The sequence below is a fragment of the Mytilus californianus genome, unplaced genomic scaffold (assembly GCF_021869535.1).
Source record: "Mytilus californianus isolate M0D057914Y unplaced genomic scaffold, xbMytCali1.0.p SCAF_10, whole genome shotgun sequence".
Taxonomy (NCBI): domain Eukaryota; kingdom Metazoa; phylum Mollusca; class Bivalvia; order Mytilida; family Mytilidae; genus Mytilus; species Mytilus californianus.
In genome coordinates this window covers 53,824,491-53,845,057 of record NW_026262582.1, presented here as the reverse complement: position 1 = coordinate 53,845,057, position 20,567 = coordinate 53,824,491, and the positions used below count along the sequence as shown (strand labels likewise).

Here is a 20,567-nt window from a genome sequence, read left to right as displayed (position 1 = left end):
CCCTTTATAAATCGAAAAATTGCAAAATTTTTAGTTTCCGTTCTGTAACTTAAGTTTGCCCCAACCAAACATTGTGAAACCTATACACAATACTTATTACCACAAAACTCAGATCTAATACAAATTTGGGTAGCGTCACTTGTATTGTTTTTGAGTTATGTCCCTTTATAATGTCGTATGCAAGTGGGGGCATCATCTGTGTTCATGGGGACACATTTTCCATTTATTTTGTTTCTTTTTGAAACAAAAAACTGAAAGAATGCAAAAAAAGTATATATTATCATACATATGTTGACATTTTCTTATTTATTTTATTCATTTGTGATAATTTGTAATTTATCACACTTGTATATGATAAAAGATAAATGATAAAATATGATATTTTTATTAGGACACTTATGGTCAGTATGCTGAACTACGACATAAGGCAGATGAATTGATAGCAGAAGATCCAACAGGAGCAGAAGACATTAGATCAACAAGAGATTACATGGATACAGTGTTCAGGAGCTTTGCCAGCCGATTAGAAAGACGGAGGAACTTGTTAATTACATCGGTTAGATTCCATAGGCTGGCACAAGAGGTATAATCAAAATAATAAGATATATCATGTTTACTTGGTTGCTTCAAACATGCTACTAAAAAGTAGTTTACAGCTTCTGTTAGGGAATTAATGGTTGAAACTAGATACAAACAAGCGACCCTGTATTCAGTGTATTTCACCCTGATTATCTCCCTTGTTGATATTTAGAAAAATAAGATTTAGAATTTGATAGGTTTATACAATATTGTCCCTAATACAATTCTTTCATAACAATAATTATAAATATTGTAATAGAATGGGTTTTCTTTACATGACTTATAAAACTGATATTTCAATAAAATTAAAAGTTGAGCTTAGGATGAAAAGATGAAATAGAATTAAATTTTAGTTTTTGGAAGAATTCAATAAATTGAGCCCCTGTCCTTGCCGTATTAAGTTTTATTTCAATCTTCACTCTTGTGAACTAAATTTAGAAGTTTTAATCTTGTGGCATGTGATTTGTCCTAGAATGATTAATGATGGTATATGTTTTTGTTAAACAGATTCTATTGGTTTAGGTTTTGGTTACACAATTTATGGTTTATATATTTGAATAAGATTGGAACAGGGAAGTTTACATCAGACCTGTATTGACAACAAATGCTTTGAAATTAATATATATTATTTTAAAACTTGTCAAAACAATCTTTCAGAAACACAAATCAGTAAGTATACTGTCAAGATTTAACTGAATAATCCCGTGCTGGAAATAAACCTGATAAACTTTTAGTAGTATTATAGACATTGGCATATATCAACATACTGTTCATTTATTCACTGAGATTTGAACAATTTGAAAAACAAAACCCTTACAGAACATCACAGACAAGTTTAAATGTATATAACAAGGTATATACAAAACCTAAAATTAATAAACATGATTTTTATGATAGATTTTCATTGTAAACTAAATTATATTGTCCTTAAAAAGAGACAGTTTTGGATTGAATTTGGAAAGGTACAAGTTTATGTGTTGTGTGTTTGTTTTGGTCATGTATGCTTTGGTCATGTATGTTTTTTTTTGTAATCTTTTGAAAAAAAGCTTCCTAACAATACTTTGAATTCTGAAATGCTTTAAGTTCCTAATGTGATCTGAATCTTGGATTAACCACTTTGTTTTCATGTGTGATTGGTTGGACTAAAGTTTCTGCTGTTTTCTCTGGTTGGACTAAAGTTTCTGCTGTTTTCTCTGGTTAGACTAAAGTTTCTGCTGTTTTCTCTGGCTGGACTAAAGTTTCTGCTGTTTTCTCTGGCTGGACTAAAGTTTCTGCTGTTTTCTCTGGCTGGACTAAAGTTTCTGCTGTTTTCTCTGGTTGGACTAAAGTTTCTGCTGTTTTCTCTGGTTGGACTAAAGTTTCTGCTGTTTTCTCTGGTTGGACTAAAGTTTCTGCTGTTTTCTCTGGTTGGACTAAAGTTTCTGCTGTTTTCTCTGGCTGGACTAAAGTTTCTGCTGTTTTCTCTGGTTGGACTAAAGTTTCTGCTGTTTTCTCTGGTTGGACTAAAGATTCTGCTGTTTTCTCTGGTTATTTTACTTTTCTATGAAGTGCTATTGTGCATTTTACCTGTTTACCTATTGACCAGAACTTCTTTTTTGTGATTAATTATTACTTCATAACCTATTCATGTTGCAATCAATTTTTGTGTGCAAGTGGTTTCTTCTTTTTTTATTTTATCAAGAGCTATTTAAAAGTTGTTAGGTATTGAATCAAAAAAGAGGTGAAACAGGTTATTTTCTGGTAAAATCAATTGATCAATATTTGTTTCATCATCTTGCAAGTTTTAAAGTTGCTCCTGATAAAATATTCGAATTGAACTGACCGGCTTAGAGAAAATAAGTAAACACATTAACAGTTTGTTCTTTAATATTTTGTTTTTGGGTTCTGGTAGGTCTCAATGTAGGTAACTGTATGTCTCCTTACTTGACGAACACCACTGTGTAACATGTGCCTTTGTCTTATTATTGAAATTTTCAAAATGTTAGTTCATGAAATAAAAAAAAGGTATTGAATGGTACATAAAAAGGGAACAATTTTTAACTGCCATATGAAATATATGAAAACTTGGGTAGAGACAGAAAATTAATCTTTTGTAGAGGTTCGTAATCTACAAAAGGGGTCTTGATATGTTGACCATTATGGTTCTTGTCCAGGTTATCTATATTACTACCCTGAGAACAGAACAGAATAGGGAGATGTGGTATGATTGCCAATGAGACAACTATCCAACAAACACCAAAGGACAAGAATGTAAACCTTTACAGGTCACCCTAAGACCTTCAACAATGAGAAAAAACCCATTGGGTATAATAAACCATAAATAGCCTTAGGAAACAAATTGTGAAACAATTCAAAAGAGTTAATAACATTAAACAAAAAACAATTATGGCAAACAGCATCCAATGACAACCATTACAATACAGGTTCATGGCTTGGGACAGGCACATAAAGAATGTGGTGTGGTCAAATATGTTCGTGAGCTCTTAACCTCCCTATAACCTTAGTCAGTGATAAAACAGCACAACATTAAAACAAACTAAAAAAAAATTACAAGCTGTTTATCAACTGTTGCACATGAATAATTATTTGGATAACAATTCACAACAAAAGGGTAACTTTTATTTTACATTTAACATCTACAAAGGAATAGAAGTGCTTAGGTGTATAAAGAGTATCCATCTGAATTAAGAAAAGAAAAGAGAAACAAGGTTTTTTTATGGCAATATTTGACATGCAGATTCAGGCAAGAAGTACAGTATGATATAACCAAAAGGTTGCAACAGCGTTTTACATTTTTAATGCATAGTAAAATTTAAAAAATTTGTGGTTTCAGTTTTCTAAGAAATTAGATGATTTGTTGGAGTTGGTATGTTCTGAACCAGAATGTGAGGATGTGAAATCAGTAGAAAAAGAACTGAAAATTCTGGAGGACAAATGTGATGCTATAAGTAAGTTACATGAAATGGCTGTTAAAAAACATAGATAACCAACTTGATGACATTAGTCTTGTGGGATGCTGGAGCATTCACATGTTAGGAGAAATTTTTGGCCAAAATAAGATAAATTTATTATATAAGTGATTTCATAGAATAAATAGTTCTTACAAATTGATAGATTTAAAGTGAAACAAATTCATTATTCGTACATGATTTATAATTTATAATCATCAGCAGCTGGAAAAGCACTTTGTTTGATATTTATTTCTAGGTATATATAACCTTTTGTCTGCAGTTTCCATCTGATACCCACAATGATAATATAAACTTATTGTTCCATGTTTAATAATTTTATATTTTGTAGATTCAGCAGCACAGTCTACATTGGGTGATGGACAGAGTCTGTTGGATGAGATGTCTCGACCAATTAAAAATGCTTCCGGGAAAGACATTACACCAGACTACTCACGTCATATCAAACACATTAACCAATCACTAGAGGAATTACAAGAAAGAAAGTTACGATGTGATGAACTGGCTGATGTTAGAAAACTCAAACTACAACAAATACTCCAGCTGTGTACATGTGAACATGATGCTGAACAGGTAAAATTATAACAAATATCACAGCTGTGAACATAATATTTAACAGGTAAAACTATGACAAATTCTGTTGACGTGTACATGTGAACATGATGCTGAACAGATAAAATTATAACAAATATCACAGCTGTGAACATAATATTTAACAGGTAAAACTATGACAAATTCTGTTGACGTGTACATGTGAACATGATGCTGAACAGATAAAATTATAACAAATATCACAGCTGTGAACATAATATTTAACAGGTAAAACTATGACAAATTCTGTTGACGTGTACATGTGAACATGATGCTGAACAGGTAAAATTATAACAAATATCACAGCTGTGAACATGATATTTAACAGGTAAAACTATGACAAATTCTGTTGACATGTACATGTGAACATGATGCTGAACAGGTAAAATAATGACAAAAACTCCAGCTGTGTACATGTGAACATGATGCTGAACAGGTAAAATTATAACAAATATCACAGCTGTGAGCATGATATTTAACAGGTAAAACTATGACAAATTTTGTTGACGTGTACATGTGAACATGATGCTTAACAGATAAAATAATGACAAAAACTCTAGCTATGTACATGTGAACAGGCAATTATATCACAAATACCAATATCTCCTGAAACACAGAAAAGCTACCACACAAGTACAAAACATTACCACACACAAATAATTTCTAAATTTTAGAGGTATATACAACTTCTAAAAATGCAACCAATTTCTAAACTCAACCTTGGTTTCAATTAAAAATCAACAAACTGAAATTTGCTCTTTTATTACACAAGACAATTATAAATTGATTGTATATTTTAGGCTATAATGTGGATTTTAGAGTTATGTCAAGTAATGGCTAATACTCATACTAACATGGGTAAAACTCATGAAGAGGCAGAGAAGCTACAGAATGATCACAAAAAGTTTGAATCAACTGCTCAGGTTTGTCAGCATTTTTTAATAGGCCTTTATTTTGCAAAAAATTATAATATTTCCACAAATACATGAGTGGTCATGTGAACAAAATAGAAGATTAATATTTGCGTTTTATGATCAGTAGACAATTTTATTATTAAGGAATGAATTCATCTTTACTGAACTTTTCAGAATGCTCCCTTACTTGGAATTGGAACTAAACTTGCATATATTTATTACAAGATTCTGATGCTTTTTGTTGCATTCAAAGGAATTATCATGATTATTATTACTACAGAAATCTGGTGACTATAAAACTTCTGAAAATAGAAAATTTAATTGTTGATTTGAATGCATTTTTATACGACCGCAAAAAAATTTTGTGGTCGTATATTGGTATGATGCTGTCGTCGTCCGAAGACACATTGGTTTTCGCACTCTAACTTTATTTTAAATGAATGGATCTCTTTGAAACTTTACTATAAGGTTCAATACCACAAAAGGAAGGTGGGGATTGATTTTGGGGGTTATGGTACCAACAGTTAAGGAATTGGGGGCCAAAAAGGGGCCAAAAATAAGCATTTTTGTAACTTCCAGGCATAACTTGTGTGTTAGTGTATGGATCTCTCTGACATTGTACCACAAGGTTCCATATCACAAAGGGAATGCTGGGATTGATTTTGGGGGTAATTGCCTCCAAATTTTAGGAATTAGGGGCCAAAAAGGGGCAAAAAACAAGCATTTTTCTAGTTTCATGACAATAACTTGTGTGTAGGTGTATGAATCTCTCTGACATTGTACCACAAGGTTCCATATCACAAAGGGAATGCTGGGATTGATTTTGGGGTAATTGCCCTAAACGTTTAGGAATTTGGGGCCAAAGAGGGGCCTAAAAACAAGCATTTTTCTAGTTGCATGACAATAACTTGTGTGTAAGTGTATGAATCTCTCTGACATTGTACCACAAGGTTCCATACCACAAAGGGAATGCTGGGATTGATTTTGGGGGTAATTGCCTCCAAATATTAGGAATTAGGGGCCAAAAAGGGGCAAAAAACAAGCATTTTTCTAGTTTCAGGACAATAACTTGTGTGTAAGTGTATTGATCTTTATGAAATTGTACTACAAAGTTCCATATCACAAAGGGAAAGCTGGGTTTGAGTTTGGGGGTAATTGCCCTAAACGTTTAGGAATTTGGGGCCAAAAAGGGGCCTAAAAACAAGCATTTTTCTAGTTTCCAGACAATAACTTGTGTTTAAGTGTATGGATCTCTCTGAAATTGTACTGCAAGGTACCATACCTCAAAGGGAAGGCTGGGATTGAGTTTGGGGGTGATGAATCATAAGGGGGTTCAAAAAATTTAGGGGGGGATTTTTTTTTCTCTTTTTTTTCTTTAAAATTTTCCATTTTAAATTGGTTATTTCTGATTTATATATAAAAGCAAATAATAATGATATGGTTTGAATAGGTAAATTAATAAAATTTTTAAGTTCTAACACCACATTCATTCTATGTCAGAAACCTATGCTGTGTCAAATATTTAATCACAATCCAAATTCAGTGCTGTATCAAGCTTGAATGTTGTGTCCATACTTGCCCCAACTGTTCAGGGTTCGACCTCTGCGGTCGTATCAAGCTGCGCCCCAGCGGAGCATTTTATTTATTTTAGAGTACATATGAATATGGTAAACAGCTTCTGCAAGCAGCTTTGGTTCTCAGAAGATCATTAAGACATGACCTTGAACCTAACAATGAAATGTCACAGAGGTTAGAAGATGCATGGTGGAAATTCTCACAAGGCACAAATGAAAGAGCAAATAGACTCACAGTGTCTGCCATGTTTTTGGCATCAGTAGAAAAGGTGAAAAGTTTGTTTTTGAAAGCCCTTCATGACAAGTTGAAGTGAAAGTTGTTTTCCTAGACTGGCAATGATCAGATTATCTGCAAGAGATATTGTTTTGAATAAGAAAGACATCTAAACTTGAGAATAATGTCTTTTAAATAATCTTTAAAACAGTTTTAACATTGTTATATTCCATGTTTTGCAATTTTTATTAATCTTACAGAACCTGGAAAAAAAGATGTAGGTTTAATGTTATTTTATTTTTACAGATTTTTGACAACATTGAAAAGATCTTGTTGGCTATTTCACAGACATTATCAAGGGAACTAACTGTTCATGAAGTATTACAGAAGTTCACTCCCTTGAAACATCAAGTTGATGAGGATTACAAGGATACAATGCATATGGGAAAGGCTTTGTTAGAAAGACTAACTTTACCTGTTGTTCAACAAGAAGGGTAACTCTTTATGATTTTTGCAATATATTCAAGAATTACTTCCCTTTAACTGTTTAAAATTTAGCTTCATACCTTCAACTCCCAGGATGGATTAAAAAATTCATATTGTCTATAAAAAAAACTACTAGGATTCTTCATTAAAACTATGGCCATTTGCTTCAGATTACGTATGAGCAATCAAATTTAAATGTTGAGAAAACAAAATATTGAAGGTAGTGATATTTATGACTTTAAAGGTTTTTAAAGGCATATTTCTACTATTGTTGCTGATACAATGTTTTTTTAAATGACTTTCCTAGAATCATTTAGACACCAAGTACATAAAACTGAATCCAGTTAGTCTTGTCTTTAAACAATACCTTTATTTGTCCAGGGTAGGCTTATATATATATAGCAACTTTGTTTGCTGGAATATGTTACCTGAATAGGTCAATGTAATGTTCTTAGAATTTCAAATATTTTACCAGAGGCTTAAACAAACCTCCAAATAATCAAAATATGATAATGATATATATTGGGCTACTATCAAAATAATGAATAATATTTTTTGACTTATGTTTAGAAGACAAATTCAAGAAGACCAATCTGCTGCAGCAACCATAAATAGCAAACTGAGAAAACTAGAACATAAGAAAGTGGACATGGATCGATACTGGGGTGAAATGGAATATACCAAACAACCACCACAAGTTGATCAAGTGTTTTCTCCAAAGCGACAAAGAACAATACCCACTATTCCCAATCGAACAAACACTGCATTTGATGATTGTGACAAATCTATTTATGAAGAACCAGTGCCAAAAACTCCAAAACGACCTTGGACATCAGAAGCAAATTTACATGCTTCAAATATGCCTAGAAATTTTAGGGCCCCAGCTACACATGTTGAATATGCCTCAGTTAAACGTCCACAGAATCAGTTACAAAGTAGTGACTACTCAGAAATAGGTCCGTATAATCAACAACCAAGGAGAGAAAGGAGTATAAGAAAAGACCAAAATCAATTACAAGCTAGTGCCCCTAACTTACATTATGCTGAAATTGGTCCCTATGGGACCCATCAGCCACAAAGAAGTGATGACAGTGGAAAACTTCATTATGCTGAAATTGGACCTTATGGACAAAAGCCCATGGATAGAGACACTACTCCTAGGCTTCAGTATGCTGAAATTGGTCCATATGACATAGGAGAAAAAGATGCCCTAAAACTTCAATATGCTGACATTGGTCCATATAGTACAGGCCCACAACCACCAGTAGACAATAGAAAAGAAGTACATGGAAAACAAAGTGCACCTAAACTACAGTATGCTGAGCTAGGGCAATATACAGACAGGAAACCAGTTACTGATGAAATGGGACATGATACAGCTCCTAAGCTCCAATATGCTGAAATTGGTCCATATAATACTGCCCAACAACATAGAAATGAAGACCAGGCACCTCATCTACAATATGCTGAAATGGGTCCATATGGGACAACACAACAGAGACCTGAAGAAGTTGATATACTTAAACAACAGCTAGAGGAGGTAAGGTCATTAACAATATAGTCAGCAACATAGAATGCTTTCATCACTGAATTTGACAAAAAATGGAGACTTATTTTCACAATCACAATAGAATGTTAATAACATCAAGAATGAAAGAAACACAGATTTTGAAATTAATATAAACTTTCTGTTACATTTTTTTTGTTGTAATACATTTATATTTCACTCAACTCCACTGACATCCCAAATTTAAAACCGAAGTTCAGAAGAAAATCTTAATCACTCAAACCTTTTGAAACTTTTTGCATCAACTGAATTTTTGGTTAAAAATGGTTTATTAATTTTATATCAAATTCAGCTTGGAGCTATTCTGAATTCAACAAACCTAAAAGATCTAAGTAGGTGACTGTTTTTGTCATTGTTTTTAAAGAATTACATATAACTAAATCCTCCTACAAATCAAAGAGTATGTATCAGAGGATCTAAGGATTTTTATGCCCCTGCTGCGTCATTAAGTGTTACCCTTGTCTGTCAGTCCGTACGTACATCCCAAAATTAGTTTCCATTCTCTAACTTTAGTTTGCCTTAACCAAATGTTATGAAACTTATACAAAATACTTGTTACCATAAAACACAGATCAAAATTGAATTTGGGTGGCGCCACTTTTACCGTTCTTGAGTTATGTCCCTTTATAATGTTATATGCAAGTGGGGGCATCATCTGTGTCCCATGCATACATTCTCCATGTATTTAAAGAAAATCTAGCTTAAACTAAGTAAAACAGTTAAATGTGTTTGTGTTGTTATAATTAGAAATGATATAACTGAGATATTTATTGTATATTACTGCTACCTGTTATGAGAAGAAGGTTGCCAAATTTCTGGCTGACAATAACATATCACCAGACCATGTTTATATATAATGGTAAATGATTGTGAGGTAGAAACATACATCATAACAGTATAATCTATTGTCTTTACTGTGGACTATTGCAGAGTAGTAAATGGAGGGGAGTGGAGGTTTGGGAGTCACTGAGATATACATTTCTGGGGGGATAAATATCAAATACCAAGTCAAGAAATTATTTTGGGATATATCCTCTCTGAATCATTTCAAACTATGAAAAGTCAATATTATCCCTAGGGTGAACTGTTCATTAAAAAAGTATTTATAGATGAACCTGCCTATCAACAATTATGACAACCATCACTATAATAGAAGTTTTAATGTATGAACTATTGCAGGTGATCTCCTTGCTAATTAGAAGACTAGAGTTTATTTTGCCAAATATGAAGTGTTAGAATTATTTCTCGTTTTGTCGTATTGTGGCCTTTTATAGCTGATTATATATTATGGGTTTTGCTCATTGTTGAAGGCTGTACAGTTACCTATAGTTGCTAAATCGCTTCATTTGGAATCTTTTGGATAGTTGTCTCATTTGCAATCATACCACATCACATTTTATACTGTTGTAATCTTCAGAATTATGGCGGTTCTTTTCAACCAACTTTGTTGCAATTATTCATCTTAGTAGGATTATAATGCTGTCATATATTAAGTTTTCTACAAGTGTATTATTTGTCCAACTAAGTGAACAGTTCTTGATGATTTCATGTCTTTTAATTTAATATTTTACAAAATGTTATTTTATAAACAACTGCTTATATATCCACTTGTGAATATATATCAAATATTTTATAACGCAATACATTTTGTACCTGTAACTGCATAGAACAAATGCGTAGAACAGTTATTGGAATTCTATATTGTTGCCAGACAGAATGAAGATGTATGCATGTCTTCTATCAGACAGAGAGATTGGCACAAAATCAGAAATATTTGGTAGAATCATTTCTGATTCATTTGAAGATAAAACAGAATTTTGTGGTTTTTATTCAGTGTCTGTTGATGCTTTAAATATTTTAAAGATGAGAATCAGATAAAAAACTGAAAAACATATCAGGTTGTTTAATTTTGATTAAAGAAAGTGTGATATAAGCCTACATGTATGTTTGTCTGTTGTTTAACCAGATATAAAACTTCTCAGATCAAATCTAGTCAACAAAAACAAAGTATTCTCCACCTAACCTCATACTTTGAATTCAATGGAATATTCAGGTTTTCAGGTTTTGTTTTCACCATACCCAATTTTTCTTCAGAATGCGTTAAAAATTTAGGACCTTGACTTAAAAATAGACAACAAATAAGAATTGAGCTGTGTGAAGATTTAACTTCATATTTAAGAATTTTTATTCCACGCCTAGTAGAAGAAGCATATTGTTTTCTGGTCTGCATCAGTTCAGCCATTTGTATGTTCCATATCAGGTTAAAGTTTTGGTTTAAGATGGTTTATCATGAATTTGTGGTCTCATCAACTTGAAACCTAGTATACACATGTTCATTATGGTGTGAACTTTTTAATATAGACATTCCAAATAAGGGTTTCGACCCAGATTACACCATTTACTGAAGATGGAAATCTGATAGTGTGAAACCAGTACCTTCTCAGGTTTAAGTTTAAGGTAGCATTCTTCTATTTGTTCCATTGTTGGCAGGGCATGGTGCTCAATCAACAGAAATATTGAACAGACAGTTAGGACCAAAGAAGACAAAACTTTCTAATTAAACCTTTTTCATACAAAAGGCATAAAAAGAAACTAGATAGTAGTGGTAAACATTCGATTACTTCATTTGTTTTTAACAAAGAAATTCCTTGTGGAAAAATGGAGTAGCATTAAACCAAATTTCCATCAATCCTAAACTATTAGAACTACTAAATGGTGAAAGTTTTCTATTGCTGAATACAGTGTTAAATGGTGTTAAATATTTTCATTAGAGATTAGTTCTATGTAAAACTAGGTAAATAGACAAAATAGCCATGTAAAATCATCACTGTCTAATCTTTAAATATGTTCGTGTTGAATGACAACAAAAGCTTTTTAAATTGTAGAAGATAAGTCTCTCTCACAACCAATTTTCAATTTTTTTTCCAATACTATTTATGGATGATTTTTTAAAGATAATGAGTTGGTTTCACAATCAATCAATCAATCACATTTTGTTGCATCTTATCTAAAACAAAATAAATATATGTCAAAAAAAAACTATTTCTGTTTTATTAAAAATAAAAACATTAAAAAGTATGTGAAGTAGTTATATGAATAAGTGTGTACTTCCTATTTATAATGGATCAGTAGCATTTGTATTATGTAATGAGTCACAAATATGCAATTGATAGGGCCTTTAATGTTAAACAAGTTATTTATATATATATTTTTTTCATTTCAACTTAATTTTAATTGGACTGATAAGTAATGAATTTCAATAACTATAAGCAGGTTAATTTCCCAGTATTTATAAATTTGAATAGTTGAGCAAATTAAAGAGTTATTATTCATACCTGTTAACCTTTCCACTTTAGCATGTTTAGTGACGAATCTCCCCCCATTTACATTGATTCCCCCCAATACCACTAATCAATCACCTTTGTGAAAGATCAAAATCCCTTTCATTTAAAACAAATATTCCCATAACCAAATGGTGTATACAACTTAGCAATTACTTTTTGTTACAGTGCAAACAACTTAAGCTTACATGACAAAATTCACCTAAAGCCATTTGGATTGTCGGTTTAATCAATCTTTTAACAAGATGAGCTACTTTCACAGTTTTTTTGTGAATTTTTTTCAGTGTTACCATGAATGAATATGATAGATAGATTAATAATGTCTGAAACCATTTTCATGCAAACTCCTATCTAAAGAAAAAGGGCTTTTGGGGGGATATGGATGAAAAGGGAAGATTTATACTTTTTGTAACAACAAATACTGCATCCACTGCTGATTTACTGCCCAAAATCTGAATATATATCACATACAACTTTGATAAATTATCATATTGTAAACATTTTTTTAAATCAAGTTTTTTACATACATTTTGGCAAATTATATCAAACAAAATATTACATAATGAAAAGACTATAAAAAGATTTTCATTTGATATTTTTTTCTTGGCAAAGTCTTTCATATACAAGCCAAGAAAGAGAAATGACTTCAGGGAGATTTATATCTAATTTATAAAAGCTAAATGTGGAGTGCATTGTTATCTCATTTGTTGTTTTGAAAATAAACTAATTGATACAGAAGTTGAAATTATATAAAGATATTTTTTCTTGTCACTGTATCAAATTAATTTATATAACACATGTGTAGTTATCAGTAATAATTGGCATACTGATCATCCCTGCTGGGGGTAATCTGGTAGCATCACTAATTACCTCTGTCCATATTTGGGAGATCATGTGACCTGTTATCTTCTGCAACAGAAAATTATTTTCACCTCAGGGGTGTTACAATTTTTAGAAAACAAAGTTGTTTATTAATTGATTTCAGTTTTAATCAGTATGAAATCTGAGATATTGTATTTGAAATAGGTGCATAAGTGAAAATTTTGATAGACTCTCACAAGTTACAGGGGAGAAGTTTTGAGGTTATGTTTTGATTGCATAATTGAACACCCCTGACAGGAAATCCTTTGGAATATTCCATATTTTGGTATAGTGAATTGTGTACCTGAAATCAGTTGAAGATGAAAGTTTGAGCTGTTAAGAGCCTAGTCCAGTGCTCTCTGCATGCATATTCATTCATGCTTATGTCCCCTTTTGTAATCAAGAAATTTGTGCGATTTAAATGTGCCGTTATTCAACACTAAGCTAGCACTTCATTCAAAAATTTATCAAAATGTCGGATAAATTCTCGGACATCACTGACTTATCGGAATTACCCCCATCTACTACGACCATCAGTACAGTAGCTGTACAATCAGGGAGATCCAAGGTTGTCTTGGCCATTCTGAGAGTAAGTAGAATTTATAGGCTTTCACTTTTTTGCTTCAAAAAAAAGGGTTTTGTTTTGTTTTTGTTTTTGTTAGAATGCTTTAAATTTAGATTTTAGTAGAGCACTGTTTAGGCATACATAAACTTCTTTTTTGAAAGGTTGTTTTTGACAAAATAACTTTTGAAATAATATGTCTCCCGAACATTTTTTATGTGCTCAACTTAACATTTGATCAGGTCTGGATGAGATGAGCATTTAACCATGCATGCTCACCTGTTTCAATCATTGCCATATGGTTTCGATATCATTAGCCATAAATTGTTTGGCTCATTGAGGAATCAAAACAATGATCAAATCTCCCAAATTGTTAAGGTTTGAAATTATATTATGTATGAATGAAAAGAGACAATTGAATGATCCCAGACACTAAACCTACAGATGCATAGACTTGGTACATGTACTATCATAGCTTGGAAGACCAGCATCTATATGGTCAGATAATGTTTTGAATATGTATATCAATTGGTTTTTTTCTCTGTCTTAGGGAATATTTTTCCAGAGCGATTGGATCATTATAACCCTAATGTAAAACTATATATTGCTTCTTTTGGACTGAATAACGATACTGTCCCCATCACTTCCCCTCCCCAGTCTTCACCTTCCATGTAAACCAAAAAATTAAGCTTGCATAACATGTACAAATGATGTTAAACAATTCTCCAGAAATCACAGGACTAATTCAAATATTTAAAGACAAAAAAAATACAGTTGAACCTGCTAAAAAGATCAGTCACCTACATGTATTTAAAGAATAGATCTGTCTTGTCAGGGCCCCTCACTTCTTGTCTCAATGCAGTAACCTCAATTCAAAGGTCACATCTCTAGCTTATAAGGTGAATCTTATCTTGTCCCAAGGATCTTTTATTTATATGTAGGTTTTACTGTTATTTGCAAATTTTTTCAAAATTCTATTACAATGTATCAAAATTATAGAATATTTATTGTGACTTATTTCTAAACATATGTCCAGATTACATGTAGGTATGTTTAAGGATAATGTGGATTCATTTATTTTCATTGGTATTAATCTTCGTGGTTGAAGAAAAGAAAGCTATTTTGAATTGATCTTTGTCATGGCTTCATCATTTACTCCTGCCAAAGTAACAAAAAATTGGGACCTTTATCCATAGTTTCAAATGCAAAATTATAAACAGTTGGTATGCAATCATGCTATAAATATGATAAAAGAATAAATTGCCTGAACCTCAATATGAATGAGGAGTGACATCACAAGAGCCATAAGAAGTGTAATAGTTGGAGACAATAAAAACATCCCTACAATTTCTACCAAGTAAGAATAAATTAGGCATGACTAGAATGGGATTGCTATAATATCTGCTGTTCCTGATCCCTTCTAATCGTGTATATATAGAATCTAGAAATTATAGCTTTTCTTAGGGCAGGGTTCCTGATAAAGGGGCTGAATGGTAGGAGTTTTGCATATCCTCATTTGTTGAATTTTCTTAGACATAGACATCTTATCATAATAAAGTACCAATCTCTTGCTTATTAATGGGGTATAAGTGATTGGTCATATCTGTCCATGATTAATTGTATACAGATGTATACTCTGATCATCCAGCCATGTGTAATATATTTGCGTCTTCATATGATACTGTACAACATATATCTGCAACAGGGATCCAAAAAGTTGATATCTATAATTTGTAATTACAATATACTCATATTGAAAACAGATCAGATCCACCCCTTATTTTGGCTGGAAAATGTGCTTCATTTATTTTTTGCATATTGAATAAAGATTAGATAAGAAATGTTGTTTTGTGGGTGTGAAATATTCTGCAGAAATAGGAGAACTGGCAAAGAGCCATTGAACATATTTACATTCCTCTGAGTCTAAATCAAAGCACTGAGGTGCTTTATTTACTTTAAGATGACAAAAAATAACTGATTGTGATGATCTTCTTTATTCTTTATGAAACCTGATAGAAATTCATGGAATGAATATTCCTCTACCAGTATTTCATATGAACTTCAAAAGCCTCAATAACCTTATTTGAGAGTCTAATTCTTTAAAAATATTTTATTTAGTACTTTTAATGGCTCTGTTTATCTATTGAGCATGTTGAGTGTATAAGGCGGTCAATAATTATTGTCTGTGGACCTTTAAAATTGTTCCATCGTGGTGAAAATTGAGGAATATTCATCATCTTATCAGTACATTTTGCCAAAAAAATTCGAAGTTTTGTTTCAATAAAATGGCTTAAAATTTTGAATTTCACCATTAATACTTTTTTTAAATTTTGATTCATGTGTTCCAGAAAAAAGCAACTGCATTGATGTTTTTGAAGTGTTATTGTACAGTTTGAATAAAAAATTGAACATATTATATGTGATTGAGAAATTAATGGTTAAACTACAATTATATGGTTTTGTTTGAACCCATCAACAGTCAGTTAATGAAACATGCTCCATATATCCATATGATCTATATACTTATGGATAGGTAAGTGCATGGTCCATAAACTCTATTATGGCCCTCAGTGACATTTAAATTAGATTATTTATCAATTAAGTAAGTCACATTTCAAGAGTCCAGGCCATTCTAATTATTCTAAAGGCTATATTTTCTCTGCTGAAGGTCTGGTCTTACGAGAGAGATCATTAAACCTTTCAAATTTGCATTTTGTGGTTCTCATTAAACAGGTAGCATTTTTGCGTCAGTAATGGAACAGCAAAATTGACTTAAGAGACTGATATTTGCCTTTATAATGATGTTTAATGCTGAATTAAAAAAAAAAACATACCATTTTCATAAGTAAAGTCTTTTTAATAGAGAATGTATATTGCAACCAAAATTTTGGGTCCATGTGATTGTTTTTGAGATTAAAGCATTTGAGAAGCTAGAATTTTCAAAAGGAAATAAAGAATTTGAACACAGAAATGAGTGCAAGACCAGAGTAATTAGATGATGAGGCTTGTTATGATTCGAAATCTTGCACAAGTTTTTCAAAGATTTCCAAGTCTTGCATGAATTTTTTTTTTAAAGTTTGACTTTACATGTTACATATAGTAAAAAACTAGTCATTAATACTCATGACCACCAACTGTATCTAATGAAAACTTATGACTTCTGACTATCTAAGGCTACATATATTATATTACTCAAAGACATGAGGAGCAGTTATTGATGAATATCAATAGTACCACTTGAGTCAATGCTAGGAGATGTCATCTGACTGTTAAAGAGTATAAGTGTTGAAAACCTTCTAGTAACTTCCAAGATGAAGAACAGCAATAAAGGAACTTTTTCTTTGAAAAATGGGTGAATGCATTTCCAAACAAAGTTAGCTACAAAAGTTCCCTGGTAAAAAGATACAGAAAAAAAAATTATCAGCTTGGAACATGGCATTGTTTCTGCAGGAACATAAAATATGCAACAGGTTAATAGTTCTCAACCATTTCTACTAACCAGAGACAGCAGTGTAACAGCAAACTTATGTTGCAATTTTATACAAATCACAAAATATTGCTCTTAGGATAACTGAAGTATGCTTTAAGATTTTTTTATTACCATGTACAGAATAGTTATTGAGTTTGATGAAAAATTGATAGGCTTGGGATAGGAGTGATTAAATTGTGTAACAGCTTTATTTTTAGCAGGCATAAACGAAAATAGCAACAAATAACATTGTCTACAAATGATTGCTTTCTGATCAACTAATTGTAATAAGAAAAACAAAAGCATTCTTTATTTATTTTGTTACCATGCTAACCACTTATCTGCAAATTCTTGATTTCAGTCAGGTGATTCACAAAATCTATCTTATCTTTTCTTGTGAATCACCTACTTCAACACTTGGTTACCTGCCCAACCCAATTTCTCATTTTAGCTTTAAATTTGACTATGTCTTGAAAATAATCAAACAATAAATTATAAGTCGTGAAATTCATGACTCTTTGTTGTTTATTTCCATTTGTTTGGGTCCTGAAATTTACTACAATCTGTAGCATTGTCTTTTGATTTAGAGTTGTTTAGGTTATAAATAATAATTGAGCTGTATCAGATAGAAATCGACCTTATGCACATGCACATATACATGTGCATACATGTATATAAGACTTTGATAGATGTGATAACATTCAAATACGAAATAAAAGATGAATTTTGGTCTGTTTTGTAGGGTTCTTATTTCCACTCAATTTTCAAACAGTTACAGATGTGTTGATATTCATTTCATAAGGTTGATTTCTATCTGACACAGCTCAATTTATAACTACACAAAATATTACAAGAAATTATTTCCTCATATGGAACTAGAATCGGATTGTAAACTATTTAAAAACCAAAATTTTACACAGACAATTTTGAGATGCAGGGGTTCAAATTTGCTTTGAATAATAAAAGGTCCAGGACTTTTGAAACTTTCAGTGAAAGGTCCACCATAAGAAATTCAATGGTCCTTTATAAAGCATCAGTGTAAAGAATGGTAGGTCCATGACTTTTGTAATTCACATATGAAAAGTCCCCTCCCAGAAAAGACAGGTCCCGGACCTCAGACCCACACTAATTTGAACCCCTGAGGTGTCTTGATAATAATATTTTTGTTATTCTAAGTAGACATTGTCATACTTTTTCTTTTAAACTTCCAAAAGTCTATTGTAGAGGCACCATGCACATAGTTTCAATGAAAGAGGGAGCCATAGTAAAATTTCTTTGCTGAGCAGAGAAAAACTTTTTGGAAATTTTTGTGGGCCTACTTTCATCCTGAAAATACATGAAATGCTTGCACTGAGGAAAAGACAAACACTGAACAATAAACTTTTTGTTGAAAAATTACACTTTTTACACATATTTGACCAATTTGAACATCCATGGGATGATCTATTTCCTACTATCCCTTCATTTCCCTTAAAACATCACAAGCATTATTGAGGTGACCTTTCCACTTCTGTAGGTTAAATTATTGTTAATGGGTTGCTTTCTAATTGAAATTGACCTCATACATCTTTAACAGTCTATATCAATTAATAGAAAATAAGTAAAACAAATGAAAACTTCCATGGCATCTTGGACAAACTTATCCCTCTTCTTTAAATGTATTATAGATTTTGTTAAAAGTATATATCACGTAACTTGAAGTTCTAGAATGCTGGTTTGATGAAAGTATTTTCAAAAAATTTTCAGATTTGAATCCTCTAGTAAAATGTGAAATATCCAACAAATCTAAAGTTTTTAATACGGATCAATCACAGGGTCAGCTTCAAAGCCCTCCACAGAAGCTTTGAAAACTTTGACATTTATTCGGAAGCATACCCATATATGCCTGCTGTCTATATCAAATAGGACCAAACTTTAATGTATAAGAATTGTTATTGACTTTTTCTATCCACTATTTTATTCATTGACCATGTTGACCATACAAATATATTAAACTGTTCACTTTCAATGTGTCTATTTCTAGAAAGAAGAATGGCTGCAATGTCAAAGCAGCAATTCGAATGAGCCAGAAGGTTTTTATTTTCCTAATGTTAACTTTGTTTATTTTATAGGGTGCAGAATGGATACGTGTGAGAGTCCATCAGATGGAGCCAGACCTAATGGAAGTCGGCTCTACCTTGGAAGAGGCCCTGCAATACAGACAAGAACATCATGAAATGCTTAACAAACTCAAGGTAAAACCATCAGGTTAAAATGAAAAAGATGTGTGGTTTTCTAATATTCATGAATACATGTTTTTCATTGTCTTCATCTGAGCTTAAACCACCTCCAGATTTTCCACTGCATATTAAGCAAAGAGCAATCAATCACTTTTTCAACAGTAGCAGAATAAATAGATGGGTATTATTGGCAATGTGACAAATTTCCATTAAAGATCAAAGGACAAGGATGTAAACAAGGTGCTATTAGGCCTTCTAAACTAAGTAAACCAATACTGTATGGTCAACTATATAAACACTCACCAAAGATACCAGGCTTATACTTTAGTATGACATAAGTCTTGTGGCTCTCAAATCAAAACAGTTAAAGGTCAAATCAAATACAAAGTTAGAGAGCTTTAAAAATTGAAAATTCCCAAAAAATTGTGCAAAATAAGGCTAAGGCAATCTATACCTTGTGGTAGAAAAACCTTAGTGTTTATAATAATTCAACATGTAATGTACAGTAAATTTACAGAAAATGAACATCAATGATATGTCAAGTGCTGGCTACTGGGCTGGGGATACCCTTTGGGACCAAATGTCCACCAGCAGTGGCATGGACCCAGTGGTTATAAAAGGCCTTGTGGTTACAAAATATCAAACCAACACCACAGAAAAAACTAACAGCTAACAACATTTAATGAATAATGATTCAACACAAGCATTGAACTACTAGCTCCTGACTTGGGGACAGGCATTTAAAGTATGCGACAGGGTTAAACATGTTTGTGAGCTCGCAACCCTACTACAAATTTTAACATAAAAACCATTAACAAACTGTTTATAAGGTCTACAAGACAGATTCCCATGAAATTCTAACTCTTTAGTAGGAAAGAAAATATTATGAATTTACTTAAAAACAGAAGTTTATGAATTTTTTGAGGTAATTATATATATCTAAACAGTCAGACACCAGGGTTAACCAAGATATTGGTAGATTGTTTAACATGCCTCATAGAATGTAAATGTATCATTATGATAAAAACAATATATTGAACTGGTTATCTGACTTCTATAATGATTAACAGCAAAATAAGACTGGTGTTATTATTTTATGGAGGTTACAATGGGGACAGGAATAGAGGTTACCCCAAAATTTTTTTTAAATTGTTGGTGACCAATCCTGATGTTAATTTTGTTTTCTATCCAAGTTCATTTGAAAAATAATCTACCAAGTAT

General features: G+C 32.0%; 1 protein-coding gene across 1 annotated transcript in view; it reads left to right on the top strand.

Annotated features, from left to right (window-relative positions):
• LOC127718789 (titin-like) overlaps positions 1–20,567 on the top strand; it is a 319,779-nt gene that overhangs the window by 28,225 nt on the left and 270,987 nt on the right. Inside the window, exons 12-19 of the mRNA XM_052224839.1 lie at positions 392–583; positions 3,413–3,527; positions 3,880–4,121; positions 4,940–5,062; positions 6,705–6,896; positions 7,148–7,335; positions 7,898–8,867; positions 19,239–19,361. Of these exons, the coding sequence (XP_052080799.1) occupies positions 392–583; positions 3,413–3,527; positions 3,880–4,121; positions 4,940–5,062; positions 6,705–6,896; positions 7,148–7,335; positions 7,898–8,867; positions 19,239–19,361 (2,145 nt within the window). The remainder of the gene's footprint in view (positions 1–391; positions 584–3,412; positions 3,528–3,879; positions 4,122–4,939; positions 5,063–6,704; positions 6,897–7,147; positions 7,336–7,897; positions 8,868–19,238; positions 19,362–20,567) is intronic.